This window comes from Nycticebus coucang, chromosome 8 (assembly GCF_027406575.1).
Source record: "Nycticebus coucang isolate mNycCou1 chromosome 8, mNycCou1.pri, whole genome shotgun sequence".
NCBI classification, from domain to species: Eukaryota; Metazoa; Chordata; class Mammalia; order Primates; family Lorisidae; genus Nycticebus; species Nycticebus coucang.
The window spans coordinates 57,210,426-57,233,399 of record NC_069787.1 but is presented as its reverse complement, the minus strand read 5'-3'; the positions used below and the strand labels follow the sequence as shown (position 1 = coordinate 57,233,399).

Here is a 22,974-nt window from a genome sequence, read left to right as displayed (position 1 = left end):
CACACTTTATGGGGGCAAGACATGATTGCAAGAGGGACTTTACCTAACAATTGCAATCAGTGTAACCTGGCTTATTGTACCCTCAATGAATCCCCAACAATAAAAAAAAAAAAATAAGAACAAAAAAAAAAAACCATTTGCCTGTTCTGGACATTTCATATAAGTGGATTTACATAGTATGTAGTCTTTCGTGTCTCTTTCATATAACATAATGTTTTCAGGTACTTAATTACTTCTTATTGCCAAGTAATTGTCTGTTGTATAGATATACCACATACTTTCTTAGTTTAGTGCACTTATTTACATTTAGTGATACAGGAAAAGATACGTTTATTTTCTATAATGTTTGTTACTTTGTATGCTCCTTAATTCCTCTGATGTACTCTTCTTTTGTGTTTGATTGATGTCTTTATTAAATGTACCTTTTTGATCCTCTCTTCGTTTTTTGTATATTTTTTACTTACTTTCTTAGTGGTTACATGGGATTATAATTACTGTCCTACATTTATAAATATAGTTTGAGATGATAACAACTTTGCTTCTGTGGCATACAAAAACTTTGCTGCTAAACAGCCCGTTCCTCTTCCACCTTTGTTATTGTTGCATATGACATCTTTATACATCGTGCTCCCATCAACATAGATTCATAACTGTTGATGGATTTGTTATTAACTGTATGGGAAGGAAAAACAGGAATCACAAACTCAAAATACAATAATGCTGACTTATATTTTCCTACCTTTACTGGCTTTGATTTACTTGCTACTTTCCTTTTATTTCAGTTGGAAGGGCTCTTTTTTTTAGCATTTCTTGAGAGTCACATCTTACTAGTGAAGATCTCTTAGTATTTGTCTAGTAATTTCTTCTCTATTTTGAAAGATAGGGTTGCCAGACGTGAAATTCCTGATTGACATTTTGTTTCTGAGTACTGTAAAAATGTTACTCTACTGCTCTGGCCTCCCTGGTTTCTGATTAGAGCTGTTAGTCTTATTAAGAATCTCTTACATGTGTATGTGATGATGGTACCATTTTTTCCAGGAGCATGAGCTTACTTTGTGACTCTGTGTTGCATTTTGGTAATTCTTGCAATATTTAAACTCTATTATGTGTGTTACAGTGATCTGTGAGCAGTGATCTTTGATGTTACTATTGTAATTTCTTGGAGGAGCCACAAACCACACCCATACAAGATGTCAAACTTCATTGATAAATGTGCAAGTTCTGATGTTCTGCTGACTGTTAACCTCTTATTTCCCCTCCCTTCTGATCTCCCTATTCCTTGAGATACGACAGTATTGAAATTGGACCAGTTGATAACCCAACAATGGCTGGAAGTGTCCAAGTGAAAAGAAGAGTCATAAAAATGTCTCACTCATCAAAACCTAAAAATAAGCTTAGAGAAGAAGATAGCCAACATTCAGGCTAGGCCAAAATCTAAGCGTCTTGTGACAAACAGCAAAGTTGTGAATACAAAGGAAAAAGTTCTTTAAGGAAATTAAATGTGCTACTCTAATGAATACATAAATGAAAAGGAAGTGAAACAGCCTTATTGCTGCTACAGAGAAAATATTAGTGGTGTGGATAGACAATCAAATTAGCCACAACATTTCCTTACGCCATAACCTAATCCAGTGTAAGGCCCTAGTTCCTTTCATACTATGAGGACTGAAAGGGGTAAGGAAGCTGCACAATAAAAGCTAGAAACTAGCAGAGGTTGGTTCATGAGGTTTAAGGAAGGAAACCATCTATATAACATACAAGTGCAAGGTGAGGCAGCAGGTGCTGATGTAGAAGCTGTAGCAAGTAATACAGAAGATCTAAGATCACTGATGAAGGTGGCTACACTAAACAGCAGGTTTTCAATGTAGATAAAACAGCCTTCTATTGGAAAAAGATGTCATCTAGGACTTTCCTAGCAGGAAAAAGATGTCATCTAGGACTTTCCTAGCAGGAGGGAAGTCAAAAGTTTCCAAGTACAGGCTGACACTATTGCTAGGAGCTAACACAGCTGGTGCCTTTGAATTGAAGCTAGTGCTCATTTGTCATTCCAGATATTTAGAGCCCTTAAGAATTATGAGGTTTGACAATTAATGCAAACTCATACATGAAAAAGTGCAACATATTTCATTGCTGAATATCACTACAGTAACCTTCAAAGTATTGTCCTTGAAAGCTATGCCCCAAGCCAGTGCCTGGTTCTTCAAAGCAGTTTTGGAATTCTTTTACTGGAATGGCCATCAGACCTATAGTTGTATTACCCTTGATGTCTTGAATGTCATCAAAAGGTCTTCCTTTCAATGCTTCCGTTATCTTAGTATAAAGAAAAAAGTTGTTGGGGGCCAGATCAGGTGTGAAATCTTACCAGCTGTTTGTACAGTGATGCTAACGTAAACGCATGGTAGCAAGTTTGTGAACTTAATTATCATTTCTTATACGTTAAATCTATGCGGCCTGGGCTCTGGAAATGGAGCAGCAAAGCCTGGATGGCAGCACATCTGTTTATAAAATGGCTTACTGAGTATTTTAAGCCCACTGTTGAGACCTGCTACTCACAAAAAGAAACAGTTCTTTCCTAAATATTACTGCTCTTGATAATTCACTTAGTCACCCAAGAGCCTGATGGTGGTATTCAGGATAATATTATTTTCATGCCTGTTAACTAACACAACGTTCATTCTGCAGCCCGTGGGTCAAAGAATAATTTTGACTTTCAAATCTTATTATTTAAGAAATACATTTGTAAGGTGATAGCTGTCATACATAGTGACTCCTCTGATGGCTCTGAGCAAAGTCAGTTTAATACCTTCTTGAAAGCATTCACCATTCTAGATACCATTAAGATTATTCATAATTCATGAGAGGAGGTCAAAATGTCAACATTAATGGGAATTTGGAAGATGTTGTATCTAAACCTCATGGATCAATTTGAAGTGTTCAAGACTTTAATAGAGGAAACAACTGCAGATGTGGGGGAAATAGCAAGAGAAGTAGAATTAGAAGTAGAGCCCAAAACATGACCTGAATTGCTGTAATCTCATTTTACCTAGAAAAAAATGATGGATGAAGAGTGCTTCTTACGGATGAGCAAAGAAAGTAGTTTCTTGAGATGGAATATACTTCTGGTGAAGATGCTGTGAATATTGTTGAAAGGACAACAGAGGGTTTATCATATTATATAAATTCAATTATAAAATAGTGGTAGGGTTTGAGAGGATTGATGCCAATTTTGAAAGTTCTTTGAGAAAATCCCATCAGAGAGCATCACTAGTTAGAGAAATCTTTTGTTAAAAGAAGTATCAATGGATGCTGCAAACATCATTACTATCTTTTCAGAAAATGTCACAGTCCCCTAACCTTCAGCAGTCACTACCCTGATCAGTCAGCAGCCATCTCCATTGAGGCAAGACTCTGTAGCAGCAAAAAAATTACACTCACAGAAGGTTCAGATGATTGCTAGTATTTTTTAGCAATAAAGTATTTTTTAAGGTATGTATTGTTTTAAGACATGCTATTGTGTACTTATAGGCTACACTATAATGTAAACATAACTTTCCTGGTGGACTGGGAAACCAAAAACTCTGTATGACTCGCATTCTTGTAACATTTGCTTTATTTGGTGGTGTGGAATGGAATCCACAACATTTCCCCAAGGTATGTATGTATGTTTGTTTTTATGGTTGTTAGTGTCTCACGCTTCCCTTAGACTCTGTTCATTTTTCTGTTTTTCTGTGAATTAGTGAATTTTAATCTTCCTATCTTCAAGTTGGCTAAATTTTTTTCTCTTACCTTGTTCACATCTGTTGAACCTTCTAGCAAACTTTTCCTTTCAGTTAGGATACTTTCCAGCTCTTGGGTTTCTGTTTGTTTTATTTTTATAATTTTTCTTTCTCTGTGAATATTCTCTACTTGTTCATCTGTTGCTTTCCTGATTTCCTTTAGTTCCCTTGGTTTCCTTTATTTCTTTGAGCATATTGAAGACTTGACGTAAAGTGTTTTTCTAGGTGTCTAAATTTCATCAGGGATGGTTGCTGTTGGTTTATTTTTTTTTCCTGTGAATGGGCCATACTTTGTTATTATCTTTCTGTGTTTTGTTAAAAACTAGGCGTTTTGAATATTTATAGTGCTGTAGTTCTGGACATCAGCTTGTTCCCTCCCCCTAAGGTTTGTTGTTTTTGATTGTTGAGGGCTGAAGTCATCTAGATTGCTTAGTGACTTTTTCAAATTATTTTCGCAAAGACTATTCTTGGTCATTTGTAGCCTCTGAAATTTCTATTCCATTATATCTGTAGTCAACCTTCCCTGCCTTTAATAAAAAAGAAAAATAATATACCACTCTCTTAATCTTTGTAGCCTCTGAACTGGGTTAGTGCAACACTGAGCTAGGTGCCTACTATTGATACTTGGTTTTTGCCTTTACCTCCTTCTTGTACTGAACCCATAAGTCTGCCAGATGTGCGATCCTGGCTTTAGTTTTTTTCTGAGTATACTTCGGGCCCTAGACATACATGTTGCATTCCATCTTTCCTGGTATACAGGCAGTGGCCCTTCTAAGTCTTTTTTCCTCCAAAAACTTCCACCTCATCTTCATCTTACCAGCCTTTTGGGTATGTCTCCTGGTTGTCCTTTCCTCAGCCTCTTGCCTGGTAGTGTAAGTCTTTTAATCTTTTGACATATGCCTGGAAATCTACTTTAGTTGGGGTAAGATATGGATGAGAAAATAAATTATATATTGGCACTGGTCCCATGGGCTGCCACACAGGTCAAAATACACTGGAGAATGTTTTTTTTTTTTCATGGCCCTAGGGTTGAACTCTCAAACTCTAGGGCTCAAGCAATTCTCTTTTCTCAGCCTCCGGAGTAGCGAAGACTACAAGCTTGCACCACAAAGCCCAGTGATTTTTAGAGACAGGGTCTTGCTCTTGCTTAGTCTGGTCTTGAACTTCTGAGCTCAGGCAGTCCACCACCTTGGCCTCCCAGAGTGCTAGGATTACAGGTGTGGGCCACGTTGCCAGGCACAACTAGAGTATTTTAAGAACAAGGTCTGTATTCGTCTCCTGGTACCTGTAAGCCAACATCAGGACTGAAGGCAGTTGTCATATCCATAGCTGCTGCTTTGGGGAATTTGGAATACTAGGCAGGCCAACAAAAGACTAGTATGCTTTCTTACTGAAATTCAGCTACCATTTTCTTCTTTCAGCACTCCCTTGGTTGCATTAAGTTTTTGATTTCAGCATTGATTCTGTCAGTTTTTGCCAGCATATGATTATTTGAGAGGAGGGATAAATTCCTTGAGTGCCCTATTCCACTATTTTCTCTTATGTCACTCCTGGGTTTTTTTTTATATTGACCTCAATATGGTATTTTTTTGATAGGTAAATTTGATAAATCTATTTGTAGTATTGGCCTTTTAATTGCAATTTATCACTACAACTTTGCTTTTAAAAATTTCTGAAGTGTTCAAATTTACAACCTTTTTAAAAAAAGAACAGATTACAAGCATCTTAGAAGGAAATATTTTACATTAGTTGTTGAAAAAAGTTAAGTGGAATATTGGAGAAAATATATGGTATTTTTGTGTAATTTAGAAAAACATTCCTATTCACTAACAGTTGTTTGACGTAATGACACATAGTTGACCTAGGAAAAGAAGTCTATTTCCATAATAGAGATATCATTAATGCAACTCTGAGAACCACTCCAGAGATACTCATAGCAGTCAGAGTGTTTGTGCTCTTAGATTGTATAAGCTTAGGCTGCTTAATACTTTGTTGGTGGATTTTTATAGTTCAGTGGCTTAAAAGCAGTGTGAGCAGAGGAATGCTATTCATGTTGAAAATGCTGAAGAGAAAGAACTTTTTTTCTCAGTCAGTCACTGGAATTATAAAGACAATAGGTTTGGGAAGCAATGAGATAAAATTAGTGGAGTTTTTTTTTTTTAAGATTTTCATTTCTTGATAGGAAATGACTGTTGGAAAAATTGATCCTTTTTTGATATTTGGTTTAATAGCCATAGTGATATATCCTAGAACTCCAAAGATGCTGGCCTTTAAATTACTGACAGCTTGATCTGTGTGCTTTTGTTACAAAGTAAGCAGTTCACACAAGCATTAACCATGGGATAAAATCAATTTCATGTATCCTTTTTAATAATTTATAATACTTGGTTGACTGGGCTTTATGAGTGTAAATAAGAGCCGATAAAGAATTTTAAATTACATTTTTTTCATTTGCACATACAGGAATTTTAATTTTTGAGAACAGAAGGAAATAAGAAATTTTATCATGATTTGGCAGCTACAGATGCATATTTTAGAAGATTGTTTCCCAGGGAATGAAATCCATTTCAATTTGCTTTTTAATGATTTGCTTTTAATTCTCGACTAGCGAGGCCATTAACCTTAGCAGCATACTATATATCAAACTATTCTTTAAGAACGTAACTTGTAGCTGCTAGTTGTATCATATTAACCTTAATTTTTTAAAGCACTTTCTGCCTTGTAGGAAACATTTGTGACTGGAACTTGCTTATTGTATAGGTGTTAAATATCTAGATTATGGATTATGTATGCATTTTGATTCTTATTTATATTCTGATTTTTAAACTGTGTTGTAGCTTATTCAAACCTTCCCTGGAGTGCCTGAGGCAAAAATGAAATTAAAACTATTTCCCTATTCTTTAACAGCTCTTCTGAAGGTTTACGTAAGTTACTATGAAAATTTTGAGACAGATTGTGTTATGATCCATTATTTTGCTTCTAAGAAACAGGGTTAGATTCACCTGTGCAAGTTTCAGCTTGCTTAGCTTATCTGTGTTGCTGGGAGGGCTTCATTTGTTTTTTATGTTTCTTGATTTTTGTGTTATCTCAAATCTTTTATAATGACTCACATAATGATTAAACTTTTGGCTTGGAGGCATGGGCTGGCTAATTCTTTGATTTCATTTTATTCTACCTTTCTTTCTGTCAGGGATCCCAGGGTCAATGACTCCGACTATCTTCCTTCTCAGGTGAACTAAACTGTGACTTTACTAAACTATAGTAGACTTGCCTAATTTATTAAATACCACCCTTTTTAGAAATGATCTTCTTATCTCCACTTTCTCAAAATGGCTTCGTGTAAAAACTCTTAGAATCACAGAATCATTAAGAGGAAATAACCTTGTAACTTAGAAAATTATTCATGTTCAATAGACAGTTGAGATCATTGTAGTTTGGGACATTATATAATTTAGACAAATTTCATCATTTTATGTTCTTTATAATTTGAGTTTTAGCTGCAAATTTATAATTACAGTAGAACCTCTGTAAGTTGACTACACAAGGGACTGTAACAAACTGATCAACATAAGGAGCTTGGCCTACTGTACTGATGGATACGTGTGGTATATGTCTAGTCTGCAAAACTTAGGTCAGCTTAAGGTAGGTGGTCAACTATCACGGTTCTTCTGCATATAGAAAAAGAATAAAAGTCCTAAGCTCCTTTTTATTTCCATGTCAGTTCACTAGACAAAGCTGATGGCTAATTGTGCTAAAAATTGACCTACTTCTTTTCTGTAGAAAAGCCTTACTTACCTTAACATTTTTACTTTCTTAAATGGCTTTTGTTCTGCTAAGGTAGAAACTGAAGAGATAGATCAGCAACAGAGCCAACAGAGCCATCCTTTTCCTCTCTTTTTAAAAATGTCATTATTTTTCCTTTTCTCTGTCGACAGTTACCTCATATTAGTATTTATGTATGTTTAAGATTTACTTTCAACATAAAAATTCTTCAAAGGGGAAAACATGAATTTTACCTCTCTTAGAGAAAGAATTTATAAATGTATACAAGTATTAGTTTTCTTTTAAATAGTAGCAGGCCTCTTTTCTAATTAAGATCTCAGAAAATAACATACAGTTCTGATCGTTGTAAGAAGCATTAAAGAGTTTATAAATGAACCTTATGTAAGTTGACTTTTTGCTTAATGTGTTATATTTGCATTCTCCTGTAAGTAGTTATAAAACTGAGTGAGGGAGCTCAGTGCCTGTAGCTCAGTGAGTAGAGTGCTGGCCACATACACCAAGGCTGGCCGGTTCCAACCCAGCCCAGGGCTGCTAAACAACAATGACAACTGCAACAAAAAAATAGCCGGGTATTGTGGCGGGAGCCTGTAGTCCCAGCTACTCAGGAGGCTGAGGTAAGAGAATAGCATAAGCCCAAGAGTTTGAGGTTGCCGTGAGCTGTGTTGCCCCCGTGCTCTACCAAGGGTGACATAGTGAGACACTGTCTCAAAAAAAAAAAAAACTAAGAAAAGAAAAAAAAAAAGAACTGGGTGGGGGAGGGAGGAAAGAGGGAGAAATACTGTGCACATGAATCTTCTAAATAATAAAGAGGAATCTGGAGTTAATGTATGTCAATATTGGGATTTTATGGCTTTCACTCTGTGTCATGTTAGGTGAATTACTTAGTGTTTAGAATGTCCGTTAAAAAGTTATAATAATAAGAGTACTTGCCTCATAGGAGATGTTAGTAGAATTAAATGAATAATTTTAGATACATAGATATGTGTAGCATGGTGCTTAGTAGATAGTAAGCAATGAAATGTTAGATAATTGTATTAGCATCATTGAAGAAAGGCCTATCTTTGTTGTTGTTCTTACCTTGGTAATAAATATGTAAATTTGGAAAGAAATGCTAAATAAATATATTCCTTTATTGAAGAAAAAATTTCTATTGCATTTAAAATGGCAAGTTTATTTTTTAAGTCTATAGCTGAATTGAAGTAAGGGACTCAAATACACCTGCTTGTGTTTGCTTACACAATTATATTAAATGTGAAATCTTTTAAATACTGCAGGTGTTTTGATCTGTGTTTTAAGGAGTAATTTTTGTAAGCCTGTTGATATTAAAATGCACTACCTTGCTGTAGTCCCTAAACTTTTGGGAAATGCCAACAGTTTTTTTTTTTTTTTAATTCTGTTTTTTTTAATTTCTTTCAGTAATAATGATTTTTTTTAATTTTTATTTTATTTTTTTATTGTTGGGGATTCATTGAGGGTACAATAAGCCAGGTTACACTGATTGCAATTGTCAGGTAAAGTCCCTCTTGCAATTATGTCTTGCCTCCATAAAGTGTGACACACACCGAGGCCCCCCCCCCCCCGTCCCTCTTTCTGCTTTTCCTCCCCCGCCATAACCTTAATTGTCATTAATTGTTCTCATATCAAAATTGAGTACATAGGATTCATGCTTCTCCATTCTTGTGATGCTTTGCTAAGAATAATGTCTTCCATTTCCATGCAGGTTAATATGAAGGATGTAAAGTCTCCATTTTTTTTTTTTTTTTTTTGTAGAGACAGAGTCTCACTGTACTGCCCTCGGGTAGAGTGCCGTGGCGTCACACGGCTCACAGCAACCTCTAACTCTTGGGCTTACTCCATTCTCTTGCCTCAGCCTCCTGAGCAGCGGGGACTACAGGCGCCTGCCACAACTTGTGCCTGGCTATTTTTTTGTTTTTGTTGCAGTTTGGCCGGGGCTGGGTTTGAACCCGCCACCTTTGGCATATGGGGCTGGCGCTCTACTCACTGAGCCACAGGCGCCGCCCTCCATTTTTTTTAATAGCTGAATAGTATTCCATGATATACATATACCACAGCTTGTTAATCCATTCCTGGGTTGGTGGGCATTTAGGCTGTTTCCACATTTTGGTGATTGTAAATTGAGCTGCAATAAACAGTCTAGTACAAGTGTCCTTATGATAAAAGGATTTTTTCCTTCTGGGTAGAGGCCCAGTAATGGGATTGCAGGATCAAATGGGAGGTCTAGCTTGAGTGCTTTGAGGTTTCTCCATACTTCCTTCCAAAAAGGTTGTACTAGTTTTCAGTCCCACCAGCAGTGTAAAAGTGTTCCCTTCTCTCCACATCCACGCCAGCATCTGCAGTTTTGAGATTTTGTGATGTGGGCCATTCTCACTGGGGTTAGATGATATCTCAGGGTTGTTTTGATTTGCATTTCTCTAATATATAGAGATGATGAACATTTTTTCAGATGTTTGTTAGCCATTCGTCTGTCATCTTTAGAGAAAGTTCTATTCATGTCTCTTGCCCATTGATATATGGGATTCTTGGCTTTTTTCATGTGGATTAATTTGAGTTCTCATATAGATCCTAGTTATCAAGCTTTTGTCTGATTGAAAATATGCAAATATCCTTTCCCATTGTGTAGGTTGTCTCTTTGGTTGTTGTCTCCTTAGCTGTACAGAAGCTTTTCAGTTTAGTGAAGTCCTATTTGTTTATTTTTGTTGTTGTTGCAATTGCAATGGCAGTCTTCTTCATGAAGTCTTTCCCCAGGCCAATATCTTCCAGTGTTTTTCCTATGCTTTCTTGGAGGATTTGTATTGTTTCATGCCTTAAATTTAAGTCCTTTATCCATTTTGAATCAATTTTTGTGAGTGGGGAAAGGTGTGTCCAGTTTCAGTCTTTTACATGTAGATATCCAGTTCTCCCAACACCATTTATTGAATAGGGAGTCTTTCCCCCAAGGTATGTTCTTGTTTGCTTTATCGAAGATTAGGTGGTTGTAAGATGTTAGTTTCATTTCTTGGTGTTCAATTCGATTCCAAGTGTCTATGTCTCTGTTTTTGTGCCAGTACCATGCTGTCTTGAGTACTATGGCTTTGTAGTACAGACTAAAATCTGGTATGCTGATGCCCCCAGCTTTATTTTTATTACTAAGAACTGCCTTAGCTATACGGGATTTTTTCTGGTTCCATACAAAACGCAGAATCATTTTCTCCAGATCTTGAAAGTACGATGTTGGTATTTTGATAGGAATGACATTGAATAGGTAGATTGCTTTGGGAAGTATAGACATTTTAACAACGTTGATTCTTCCCATCCATGAGCATGGGAAATGCCAACAGTTTTATCTCTTTGGAATTATATGATATAATTTATTTTCATGCTGAACCCTTTTAAACTTCATGAGTTAATGTAAATTCTTGATTAATTTTACAAAGTTATGTGTTTACCTAGCACATGAATATAAGTATATTCCTGTCCCCAAAGTCTTTGTGCTTTTTGCTTTCTTCAATTCAAATTCTTTCTCCCTGATTGTGGCCCAACTTTGAAGCTCTCAGATCTATCAGGGCTCTGCAGAGGTTAACTGGTTTTGAGGAATGTCCTCTTTCTCTTATCTAAAATGTCACTCTATCCTTATGCTTGGTTTCACTGCTGTTTATCCAGTGTGTGAGAGACAGGACCTGGCACATTGTAAACACTAATAAATATTTGTTAAGTTAATGAAGGGATGGCATTGATCAATTTAAAATGGTTTTGTTGCACATATGAGGAGGAAGAATCTGCAAACCAGTATTTTATAATTTTATGTGAGATTATTTTAGGTATTATGCTTATAAGTAGATGAACTATTTAAAATGCAATTTATTATCTTTTAATCTTCCCCTCCAAAAAAGAAAAAAAGATTGAGCATTTAGAGAACTTTGCACACAGCATGAGCTGTAGAAGGTCTGAATGAGGACACCAGATCAGCTTAAAGTAGCAAGAATTTATCTTGTTTTTTTTTTTCTAAGACTTAGCTCAGTGCCTTGTACATATGTTAAGCTAGTCAATAAATGTTTGTTGAGTGAGTGAAAGAGCCTATAAAATTAGTAAAATCATGAATTAGTTGTCAGTTTCCCATAGAGTATTCCAAAGACCCTTGAATAAGAGCTCTGGTATAAAATGTATCAAGCACGTTTTGGAAATACTATGTTCCATTAATTCTCGGAGGCCAGAGTGCTACCATTACACAATGGAACCACCCCTGTTGTTCCATTAATTCTCAAACTTGAGTGTGAAGCAGAATCACCTAGTGGGTTTGTAATACAGTCTTTTAGGTTTACTTTCTTCACCCCTGTGTTGGAGGTAGTGCAGAAGATTCACATTTCTGGAAAGTTCTGAGTGATGCGGGTGATGTTGGTCCTGCTGCGGCCATTCTGATTGTTTGATTTAGAGTAAGGGTATGATACAAAATGTGCCTAATCAATAGAGGTTGAATATTTGCAGAAGTGATTTCAAGCAACTCTTGAAATGTTAAATGTGGCACAGACTTAAATTCATGGAATGGTTTATGTTCTCCAAGGCTGTGGATCTTTCCATTGATGAATCCAGCTTGACAGGAGAGACAACACCTTGTTCTAAGGTGACTGCTCCTCAGCCAGCTGCAACTAATGGAGACCTCGCATCAAGAAGTAACATTGCCTTCATGGGAACGTTGGTCAGATGTGGCAAAGCAAAGGTAATTTTTGTCTTGTGAGAAAAGGGTCTTTGTTTTAGACTTTTTTCAAACATTTTTGGTTAACTTTATGTGACTTTTTTTTTCAAAATATATGACAAAAGATAGAATGGAACCTAACACTTGGCAACTATTTGTGAGATTGGGGAGAAACTGTGTCTCTGAAGAAAAGTATATCTGAAGTTCTCCTATTTACCAGATAATGGGTAGTCCTCAGTACTGGACAGAAACAAGTAGATCATGTATATATATTGATCTATATATTTAAGTAGTAAAATATTAAATATTAATATTAGTTAATATTAAATAAATATTTAAATATTTATTAAATATTTTAGTTCAGTTAAATATTTTAACTAGTTAAATATTTTAGTTCAGTTGATATGGTACTGGCTATGATATTCTGATTGTGTATTCCCTTACTGATTCATTTCAAGTATTATCTTACCTGGATTCTAATATTTCACCAGTATAAAAGGCAACAACATTCGCTAGTTTATGAGGGGGAAAAGAAAATTAAATATATCTATTGGTAGATTTAAATCTATAGATTTGAATTTCAAAAATATTAATATAGGCAAAAAATGGGCCTCAGAGTTATTCATAAGTTTAATATTTGTTTCCCAAGTTTATATCATAAGGGATAAATGCTAGTGACAGTAACATAAAATAGATTTGCTAAGGAAACCTTGGATATACATGTCAGATATCTTCACTGTAGGTAAGACTTTAAAGAGTGAGGATGAAAGTTTTTTGGTTGTTTTTTTGATAGGTGATTCCATTTGAATGTAAATGTATTTTCCTGTTTTTCCCCTTAGGGTATTGTCATTGGAACAGGGGAGAATTCTGAATTTGGGGAGGTTTTTAAAATGATGCAAGCAGAAGAAGTGAGTACTTAATATGTTGATGTATTTGTTAGAGGAAAAGAGAATACTGTTATATAAATTTATGTACTAATGAGCATTATTTTATTCAGAATATCACTCAGTTGTCTCTGCTTAGAAACATAATTAGAAAGCCTTTAATTGGAAGGGCCTGGATTGACATTGTTGGTATTTAAAAGATTTTGATTCATTGTTTATACTAGAAAAAGATTTATAGACAATTATTTATAGATCTTATTTTTTAGAAATTAGCTTGTCATACATCCTTAATTTTAAGGATTACTAAGTAGCATATTTGTATCTCAGAACATGTCTGCTACAAAAATTTTCAACTTTTCACATAATTCTAAGTAATCAGGGGTAAAGGGAGATTGCCAAGTGGAATAACCTAGAAGACATTCTTGGTTAAGGATATTAAAGATGAGTTCTTTCATTTAAAGTGCTTTCTTGTATATGAGAAAAGTAGTTGTATTGTGCAAATGTCATGTCCTGCCCAAATGGTCTGAATTTCTCAGGTAACCTGCCAAGGCTGCAGTATGTGATGTGACATGGAAACACATTCCAAGAAGCTTGGAAGTGAAGTGATGGCTACAGAAGAGGGTTAGCAGATCAGGGATAAAAAGATGTGGCAGTACTAACTAGCATGTTTGTAGGTACAGAAAGAGAACCATGGGAAAAGTGAGGGAACAGCTGATAGTAATGAAGCCCTACAGAAAGGTGATGAGAGAGAACAGATTTTTTTCCTCAAAGGGAAGCATAGGGAGAATGAACCTTTTCAAAGAAACAGGCTTTTTAAAATTGAGTTTTCATTTTTTACTGTGTGGCCTTCAGAGTTGTTTAAAGTCTAAGCTTCATTTTCCTGAAGTTCCCTGAAATATAATGTATCTGTAGTTCTGTCATTTACCAGATAATGGATAGTCCTCAGTATCTGCTCCTTTTTTTAAGATAGGAAGAGTGGTTCATGGATATGGTCATTACTAGTTAAATAAATAACTTATTTGGTAATATTTACCTTATGGGACAGTTGTATGGTTAACTTACAAATTGGTTTATCAAGTACTTAGCAAAGTCCCTGGCACTTAATAAAGCATAGTAAATTTAGCCATTTGTGGTGACATTCTTCTTCAATTTGTGAAGGCACCAAAAACTCCTCTGCAGAAGAGCATGGACCTCTTAGGAAAACAACTCTCATTTTACTCCTTTGGTATAATAGGTAAGAGAAGAGTGAGTATGTATATATTATATTTTTATTTGTATTTTTGTTTGGAATGTGAAGGGTGGTGGTAATTTAGTCCTTTTTATTGGGTTTTCTTTTTTAAAGCTTAATACATATTTTTATTTTTTCAAATTATGAAATTAACCCCTAGCCATTGTCCTTTTGCTTTGTGGAAAGTTTATATATAGGCTTTATATAATTCCAATAATCAGAGAATATCACTATAAACATTTTAGTATCTGTCCTTCAAGTCTTCAACAAAAATATGATGGTACTGTTTTATGGACTTTTTATCTCCCCATGTATGTGATTGTAAACATCTTGTCATTAAATAGTTGCTCACCTAAAACAAATGTAAAGGCTATATAGTATTCTGCTTGGGGAGGATAATAATCAGACCTCTTTTAGACATTGACCTTAGTATTTTGAACTCATAAATAATTAGTGTAGATATCCTACTGTGAACATCTCTCATTTCTTTAAGTTAAATTCTTAGAAGTAAAATTACGGAATCAGCGGGTATTTGTGTAGTTTTAAAATTTTTGGCCAACTTTAAGTGTTAACATTAACTTTTATTCAGGTAAATAAAAGACTTATTGTTTATTTCGCAGTTCAATATTAGAGAAACCAAATACTTGGTCATATGTGTGTTGATTACTTCATTTTATGATCTGCCAACTATTTTTGTCCCTTCTCTCGTCTTGAGTCTTAGATTGGTAACACTTCTTCATATAAACGTTAAGTTATGAGCATTTATCTCCCAGTTTTTAAATTGCCTTTGAGGGATGTAAAATAAACTTGGTTAAGAGGGAGGACATGTGTTATTAAAATATCCCTCCTTCCTGATATTTATTAGCACCCTCCTATTGATAATCTCTGAGATTAAAGTTTCCATCTTTGTTGTATTCATAATGTTCCAACCCCATGTTTATAAGAACATTATTTAAACATTGTTCTACTGCAGTTTTTATTTTTGACATTTAATTTTACTGTTTTATTTAAAAATTTGTTTTATTGGTACATGGCTTCAGGTAGAGGTATAAATTTTTACTCAGAAGCTAATTAATTACTTCAGTACTATTAATTTTATAATCCACTTTTATTTGCTATGTTGAAATATATGTATCATACATTAAAACCTTATATTAATTTTGTTTTTTAATTCTCTTGTTATTTTAATTATTCTAGCTAGCCTAGTATTTTCAAGTCAGTAATACAATTTTAAAGTAATATTTCTGCTATAAAATTTCAGCAAAATAAGTTTATAAATGTTCTATTTATTTGTCTTTATCATAAAGTAGAAGGTGGGAAGCTATTTAGTTATTGCTTAACTGGTATGTATGTTCTCATAGCTTCTTTCCTTTGATTATTATTTATTTTCTAGAAATTTTATAGTGATTTGATAAATTCAGGGGCATTCTAGTTAATTAAATCTTTCTAGTTTTAACACTACAATAAAATTATCTTATATTTAATCATAAAGAAGTTTTAATTTGATCTGGTTTAATACATTGGACATAATTTTATTTTATTTTATTTATTTTTTGGGATAGTGTTACTATGTTACCCTTGGTAGAGTGCTTTGACGTCACAGCTCACAGCAACCTCAAACTCTTGGGCTTAAGTGATTCTCTTGCCTCAGCCTCCCAAGAAGCTGGGACTGTAGGTGCCAGCTACAACGCCTGGCTATTTTTGGTTGCAATTGTCATTGTTTAGCAGCCTTAGCAGCCTTGGGCTGGGCTTGAACCCACCAGCCTCAGTGTATGTGGCTGGCACCCTACTCATTGAGCTATGGGTCCCGAGCCCGGACCTAATTTTTCTTTTGAGGATAATGCAGAATGAAGGTCAAGATCCAAATCAGGAGTCAGCAAACGTTTTTGGGGGGTGGGTAAAAAAGGACTAGGTAGTAATCATTTGAGGCTTGTGGTCATGTGGTCTTTGCTGGAAGTAGTTAACTCTGCTATCAATATAAAAACAACCAACAAACAATAATGTAAACAAATGGATGTGGTTATGTTCCAACAAGTTATTTCCAAGAACAAGCAGGGGCCCACAGATAGTAGTTTTTTAACATCTGTCATAATTCATTGGACAGTATTTGAAATGGGATCGTAGAATGTTACTGTCTAGATCATTATTTTGTAGTTAATACATACATGATAAAAATTTGTTTTAAATGGTCTTACTTGATCTAGAGTGCAATTTTGAAGTTTTATTTTATCAAACTTCTGTTGATAGTTTCCTTTTTCCTTACAAACCTGGTGGTGTTCCCATACCCCCTGTTCTTTTTAAAGATAAAAGGTTGAAACAGGAATTACAGTTAATGTCAATTGATTTTTAAAATTTTTAAAAAATACCACAAAGGTGGTAATTTTTAGGTTGTAGGTATCTTAAGGTATATCATTCTTTGAGCTAAGTCTTAAGTGTTACTTTTTGAATGCCATATGTGAGTGTAATGTTTGGATATTGAGTTATGAAAAATAAAATTCCAGGGCTTATTATTAGCACAAAGTTGATAGTAAATAGAAAACAATTATGTTTGCTGCCTTCTTTTTCCCGTGGTAAAAAAGTGCTGGTAATATTTGCTCATATTATCAGATGCTGTTGCATTAAGGGATGCATGGGAGTAGTGCCAACCACAGGTGAAGTTGTGTATATTGTGTGCACAGGTGCACATGCACGCACAGCATTGATGGGGGTTATTGTAAAACTTCTAAATTGTCATCCACCTCCTTTTTACATATCAGTGGGCCTTTTGGATGTTCTCAGCTTGTTATCTGTCCTTTCTAGGTGGTTTTAAATAAAGGGGAAAAATAGCTATTTGTTTCTGTTCCAGGTATCATCATGTTGGTTGGCTGGTTACTAGGAAAAGATATCCTGGAAATGTTTACTATTAGTGTAAGGTAAGTTCTAAAACTGTATCATTCAAGTCTCTTTTACCTCTTATTTCTCTGACAGACATAGCTTACACTTTATTATGGAGGTCAGTATTATATCTTAAATAGGTTGAAATTCTTAAATTGAAATGATCTCTAGGAAAATACCTGGTGGTGGAGAAAACCCACACTAGATAATCTGGAATTATTTACCCACAATTTCATTTTTACATATAGACAGATAGTTAAGGATTGTCAAACTGGAAACAAAGCATATAAGGGAAAATCCACAATAGGGAAACTGAACTGTCAATCTCAGAGGAAAAAGAAAATTCAAGAAATAGAAGATGTATTTAAAAATAAACGGAAAATGTTTGTTTTGCGTTTTCAGAGATTTGTGAGAAAGTGATTGAAGAACAAAAAGTTTTTAGAAATTATGATTGCTTAAATTAAAAACTAAATTGTAGGGCTGTGATGTAGAGTCAGGGCTTCTAAAAGTTACAAAAAAATCTGAAGCAGAGTGAGATAAAATGCCAAAAAGGAATAATTTAACGTAATACTATTCCTAACTGATAGGAGTTTTAAAAAGAGGTAAAAAGAAATTGTATAAGAGATAATACATGAATTTAAGGGAGTCACCACATGGCAAGCAGAAGGAAAAAACTTCAACCTAGATACATCATTATGAAAGTAAAGAAAACAAATCAGGTTATCTACAAAGGAAGAACAAGTAGACCAGCATCATACTTCTCATTAGCAACTATGGTTTCTACCATGAAGGTTTTTTAGGTTCTTCTAAACATTCTAACTCAAAAGACTTTCATAGGCCACATCTGGTACCCTGATGTAGTAGGTAGCAGGGCAACTTTAGGTATTCCAGTTAAAAATCCCTCCTGTTTCACAGAAGACAGAATCTCTTCATATAGCCAGACATGTTTAGTTATAGGAGTTACTACACTTAGGAAACTCAAAGCTATGACTTCCTATAAAATAATTACAATTTTCTCAGTCCAGAGACAGTTTATCAATAAGGGGATTATTACCCTCATCAGTTCATTGAGGGACTAGAACTAGACAGTTAATCAAATACAGAAGGGGAAAAGTATTTTATTCAATCTTCATCCACAACAACATCAGATTACATTAATATACAGTGGGATAGTGATATAAAATTATAGGGGGAAAATGATTATAAATTTATAGACTGTACCTAACCAAAGTATTAATCTAATTAATTACAAATATGTAGTTAAGTACTCAAAAATTTCTTTCCTATCCAGGAAAACAAGGAAAATGATGATGCCTGATTCTTATATCCACCCATCTAAGGGAAAAAAAATCCTGGATGACATATGTAGTAGGCTTAGGATAATTCAAATATAAGAATAAAAATCATTGTCTTTCAATAAGAAAAATAGATCAGAAAGAAGGAATAAGAAGTAAAAAGGTATTTGTAATAATAGTGAAGGAATGTATTTTTTTCCTCAAAAGGGTAAAAATGAAATTTGAAACTTTAGGTTTAAATCTGTATTAAAAAAAGCTGTGAGTTAAATAGAAAATAAATTGAAAGTAGGTGAGAGTTTGAGATTCTAACGATTGACATATTATCTTTTGGACCTAAATATGGTTTTTGAGGAATTTGGGGGGGCATTTTTAACTGTTCGTACATATTGTGACTTTGTACAGTTTCCAACGGACAAGACATTTCAAATGTTTTAAATTGAATAAAACTCATTCTACAGTATTTTTTTTTTTAATTTTTTTTATTTTTTTTTTATTGTTGGGGATTCATTGAGGGTACAATAAGCCAGTTACACTGATTGCAATTGTCAGGTAAAGTCCCTCTTGCAATCATGTCTTGCCCCCATAAAGTGTGACACACACTAAGGCCCCACACTCCTCCCTCCATCCCTCTTTCTGCTTCCCCCCCCCCAAACTTAATTGTCATTAATTGTCCTCATATCAAGATTGAGTACATAGGATTCATGCTTCTCCATTCTTGTGATGCTTTACTAAGAATAATGTCTTCCACTTCCATCCAGGTTAATACGAAGGATGTAAAGTCTCCATTTTTTTTAATAGCTGAATAGTATTCCATGGTATACATATACCACAGCTTGTTAATAGATTCCTGGGTTGGTGGGCATTTAGGCTGTTTCCACATTTTGGCAATGGTAAATTGAGCTGCAATAAACAGTCTAGTACAAGTGTCCTTATGATAAAAGGATTTTTTTCCTTCTGGGTAGAAACCCAGTAATGGGATTGCAGGATTGAATGGGAGGTCTAGGTTGAGTGCTTTGAGGTTTCTCCATACTTCCTTCCAGAAAGGTTGTACCAGTTTGCAGTCCCACCAGCAGTGTAAAAGTGTTCCCTTCTCTCCACATCCACGCCAGCATCTGCAGTTTTGAGATTTTGTGATGTGGGCCATTCTCACTGGGATTAGATAATATCTCAGGGTTGTTTTGATTTGCATTTCTCTAATATATAGAGATGATGAACATTTTTTCATGTGTCTGTTAGCCATTCGTCTGTCATCTTTAGAGAAAGTTCTATTCATGTCTCTTGCCCATTGATATAAGGGATTGTTGGCTTTTTTCATGTGGAATAATTTGAGTTCTCTATAGAACCTGGTTATCAAGCTTTTGTCTGATTGAAAATATGCAAATATCCTTTCCCATTGTGTGGGTTGTCTCTTTGCTTTGGTTATTGTGTCCTTAGCTGTACAGAAGCTTTTCAGTTTAATGAAGTCCCATTTGTTTATTTTTGTTGTTGTTGCAATTGCAATGGCAGTCTTCTTCATGAAGTCTTCCCCAGGCCAATATCTTCCAGTGTTTTTCCTATGCTTTCTTGGAGGATTTTTATTGTTTCATGCCTTAAATTTAAGTCCTTTATCCATCTTGAATCAATTTTTGTGAGTGGGGAAAGGTGTGGGTCCAGTTTCAGTCTTTTACATGTAGACATCCAGTTCTCCCAACACCATTTATTGAATAGGGAGTCTTTCCCCCAAGGTAAGTTCTTGTTTGGTTTATCAAAGATTAGGTGGTTGTAAGATGTTAGTTTCATTTCTTGGTTTTCAATTCGATTCCAAGTGTCTATGTCTCTGTTTTTGTGCCAGTACCATGCTGTCTTGACCACTATGGCTTTGTAGTACAGACTAAAATCTGGTATGCTGATGCCCCCAGCTTTATTTTTGTTACTAAGAACTGCCTTAGCTATATGGGTTTTTTTCCGGTTCCATACAAAACGCAGAATCATTTTTTCCAAATCTTGAAAGTACGATGTAGGTACTTTGATAGGAATGGCATTGAATAGGTAGATAGCTTTGGGAAGTATAGACATTTTAACAATGTTGATTCTTCCCATCCATGAGCATGGTATGTTCTTCCATTTGTTAATATCCTCTGCTATTTCCTTTCTGAGGATTTCATAGTTTTCTTTATAGAGGTCCTTCACCTCCTTCGTTAGGTATATTCCTAGGTATTTCATTTTCTTTGAAACTATGGTGAAGGGAGTTGTGTCCTTAAGTAGCTTCTCATCTTGACTGTTATTGGTGTATACAAAGGCTACTGACTTGTGGACATTGATTTTATATCCTGAAACATTACTGTATTTTTGGATGACTTCTAGGAGTCTTGTGGTTGAGTCTTTGGGGTTCTCTAAGTATAAGATCATGTCATCAGCAAAGAGGGAGAGTTTGACCTCCTCTGCTCCCATTTGGATTCCCTTTATTTCCTTGTCTTGCCTAATTGTATTGGCTAGAACTTCCAGCACCATGTTGAATAGTAAAGGTGACAGAGGACAACCTTGTCTGGTTCCAGTTCTAAGAGGAAAAGCTTTCAGTTTTACTCCATTCAGTAAAATATTGGCTGTGGGTTTGTCATAGATAGTTTCAATCAGTTTTAGAAATGTGCCACCTATGCCTATACTCTTCAGTGTTCTAATTAGAAAAGGATGCTGGATTTTATCAAATGCTTTTTCTGCATCTATTGAGAGGATCATGTGATCTTTATTTTTGCCTCTGTTAATATGGTGGATAACGTTTATGGACTTGCGTATGTTAAACCAGCCTTGCATCCCTGGGATGAAGCCTACTTGATCATGATGAATGACTTTTTTGATGATAAGCTGTAATCTATTGGCTAGGATTTTGTTGAGAATTTTTCCATCTATATTCACGAGTGAGATTGGTCTGAAATTCTCCTTTTTGTTTGAGTCTTTTCCTGGTTTTGGTATCAGGGTGATGTTTGCTTCATAGAATGTGTTGGGGAAGATTCCTTCTTCCTCAGTTTTTTGGAATAATTTCTGCAGTACAGGAATAAGCTCTTCCTTGAAGGTTTGATAGAATTCTGGAGTGAAGCCATCTGGACCAGGGCATTTTTTAGTTGGAAGCTTTTTTATTGTTTCTTTGATCTCAGTGCTTGAAATTGGTCTGTTCAGGAGGTCTATTTCATCCTGGCTAAGTCTAGGGAGAGGGTGTGATTCCAAATATTGATCCATTTCCTTCACATTGTCAAATTTCTGGGCATAGAGTTTCTGGTAGTATTCAGAGATGATCTCTTGTATCTCTGTGGGATCAGTTGTTATTTCCCCTTTATCATTTCTGATTGAGGTTACTAGAGATTTTACTTTTCTATTTCTCGTTAGTCTGGCCAATGGTTTATCTATTTTATTTATTTTTTCAAAAAACCAACTCCTTGTTTCATTAATTTTCTGAATGATTCTTTTGTTTTCAATTTCATTGATCTCTGATTTGATTTTGGATATTTCTTTTCTTCTACTGAGTTTAGGCTTAGATTGTTCTTCTTTTTCCAATTCCATAAGATCTCTTGTGAGATTGTTGATGTGCTCTCTTTCTGTTTTTCGAATGTAGGCATCTAAAGCGATGAATTTTCCTCTCAAAACTGCTTTTGCAGTATCCCACAGGTTTTGGTAGCTTGTGTCTTCATTGTTGTTATGCTCAAGGAAGTTAATGATTTCCTGTTTTATTTCTTCCTTCACCCATCTGTTATTCAACAGAAGATTGTTTAGTTTCCATGCCTTTGGGTGGGCTTGAGCATTTTTGTTAGAGTTGAGTTCCACCTTTAGTGCCTTATGGTCTGAAAAGATACAAGGTAAAATTTCAATTCTTTTGATTTTGTTGATATTTGTTTTGTGTCTCAGGATATGATCAATTTTGGAGAATGTTCCATGGGATGATGAGAGGAATGTATATTCTTTATCTTTGGGGTGGAGTGTTCTATATGCGTCTATTAAGCATAGTTGTTGTAGGGTCTCATTTAAATCTCTTACATCTTTGTTTAATTTCTGTTTAGAGGATCTGTCCAGCTCTGTAAGAGGTGTGTTAAAGTCCCCTGTTATGATGGTATTATCAGATATCATATTGCTCAGACTGAGTAAGGTCTGCTTCAAGAATCTGGGAGCATTTAAATTGGGTGCATAAATATTTAGAATTGAAATGTCTTCTTGTTGTATTTTTCCCTCGACCAACATAAAGTGACCATCTTTGTCTTTTTTGACTTTAGTTGCTTTAAATCCACATGTATCTGAAAATAAGATTGCTACTCCTCTTTTCTTCTGAATTCCATTTGCCTGAAAAATTGTCTTCCAACGCTTGACTCGGAGCTTTAATTTGTCTTTTGAAGCCAGGTGTGTTTCTTGCAGACAGCAAATGGATGGCTTGTGTTTTTTAATCCAGTCAGCCAATCTATGTCTCTTCAGTGGGGAATTC

General features: G+C 35.0%; 1 protein-coding gene across 7 annotated transcripts in view; it reads left to right on the top strand.

Annotated features, from left to right (window-relative positions):
- Positions 1-22,974, top strand: part of ATP2C1 (ATPase secretory pathway Ca2+ transporting 1) — a 178,366-nt gene that overhangs the window by 95,400 nt on the left and 59,992 nt on the right. For all 7 annotated transcript variants that reach the window (XM_053598477.1, XM_053598476.1, XM_053598482.1 and 4 more), the window contains 4 exons: positions 12,118-12,273; positions 13,089-13,157; positions 14,292-14,367; positions 17,207-17,273. In XM_053598477.1, coding sequence (XP_053454452.1) covers positions 12,118-12,273; positions 13,089-13,157; positions 14,292-14,367; positions 17,207-17,273 — 368 coding nt within the window. The remainder of the gene's footprint in view (positions 1-12,117; positions 12,274-13,088; positions 13,158-14,291; positions 14,368-17,206; positions 17,274-22,974) is intronic.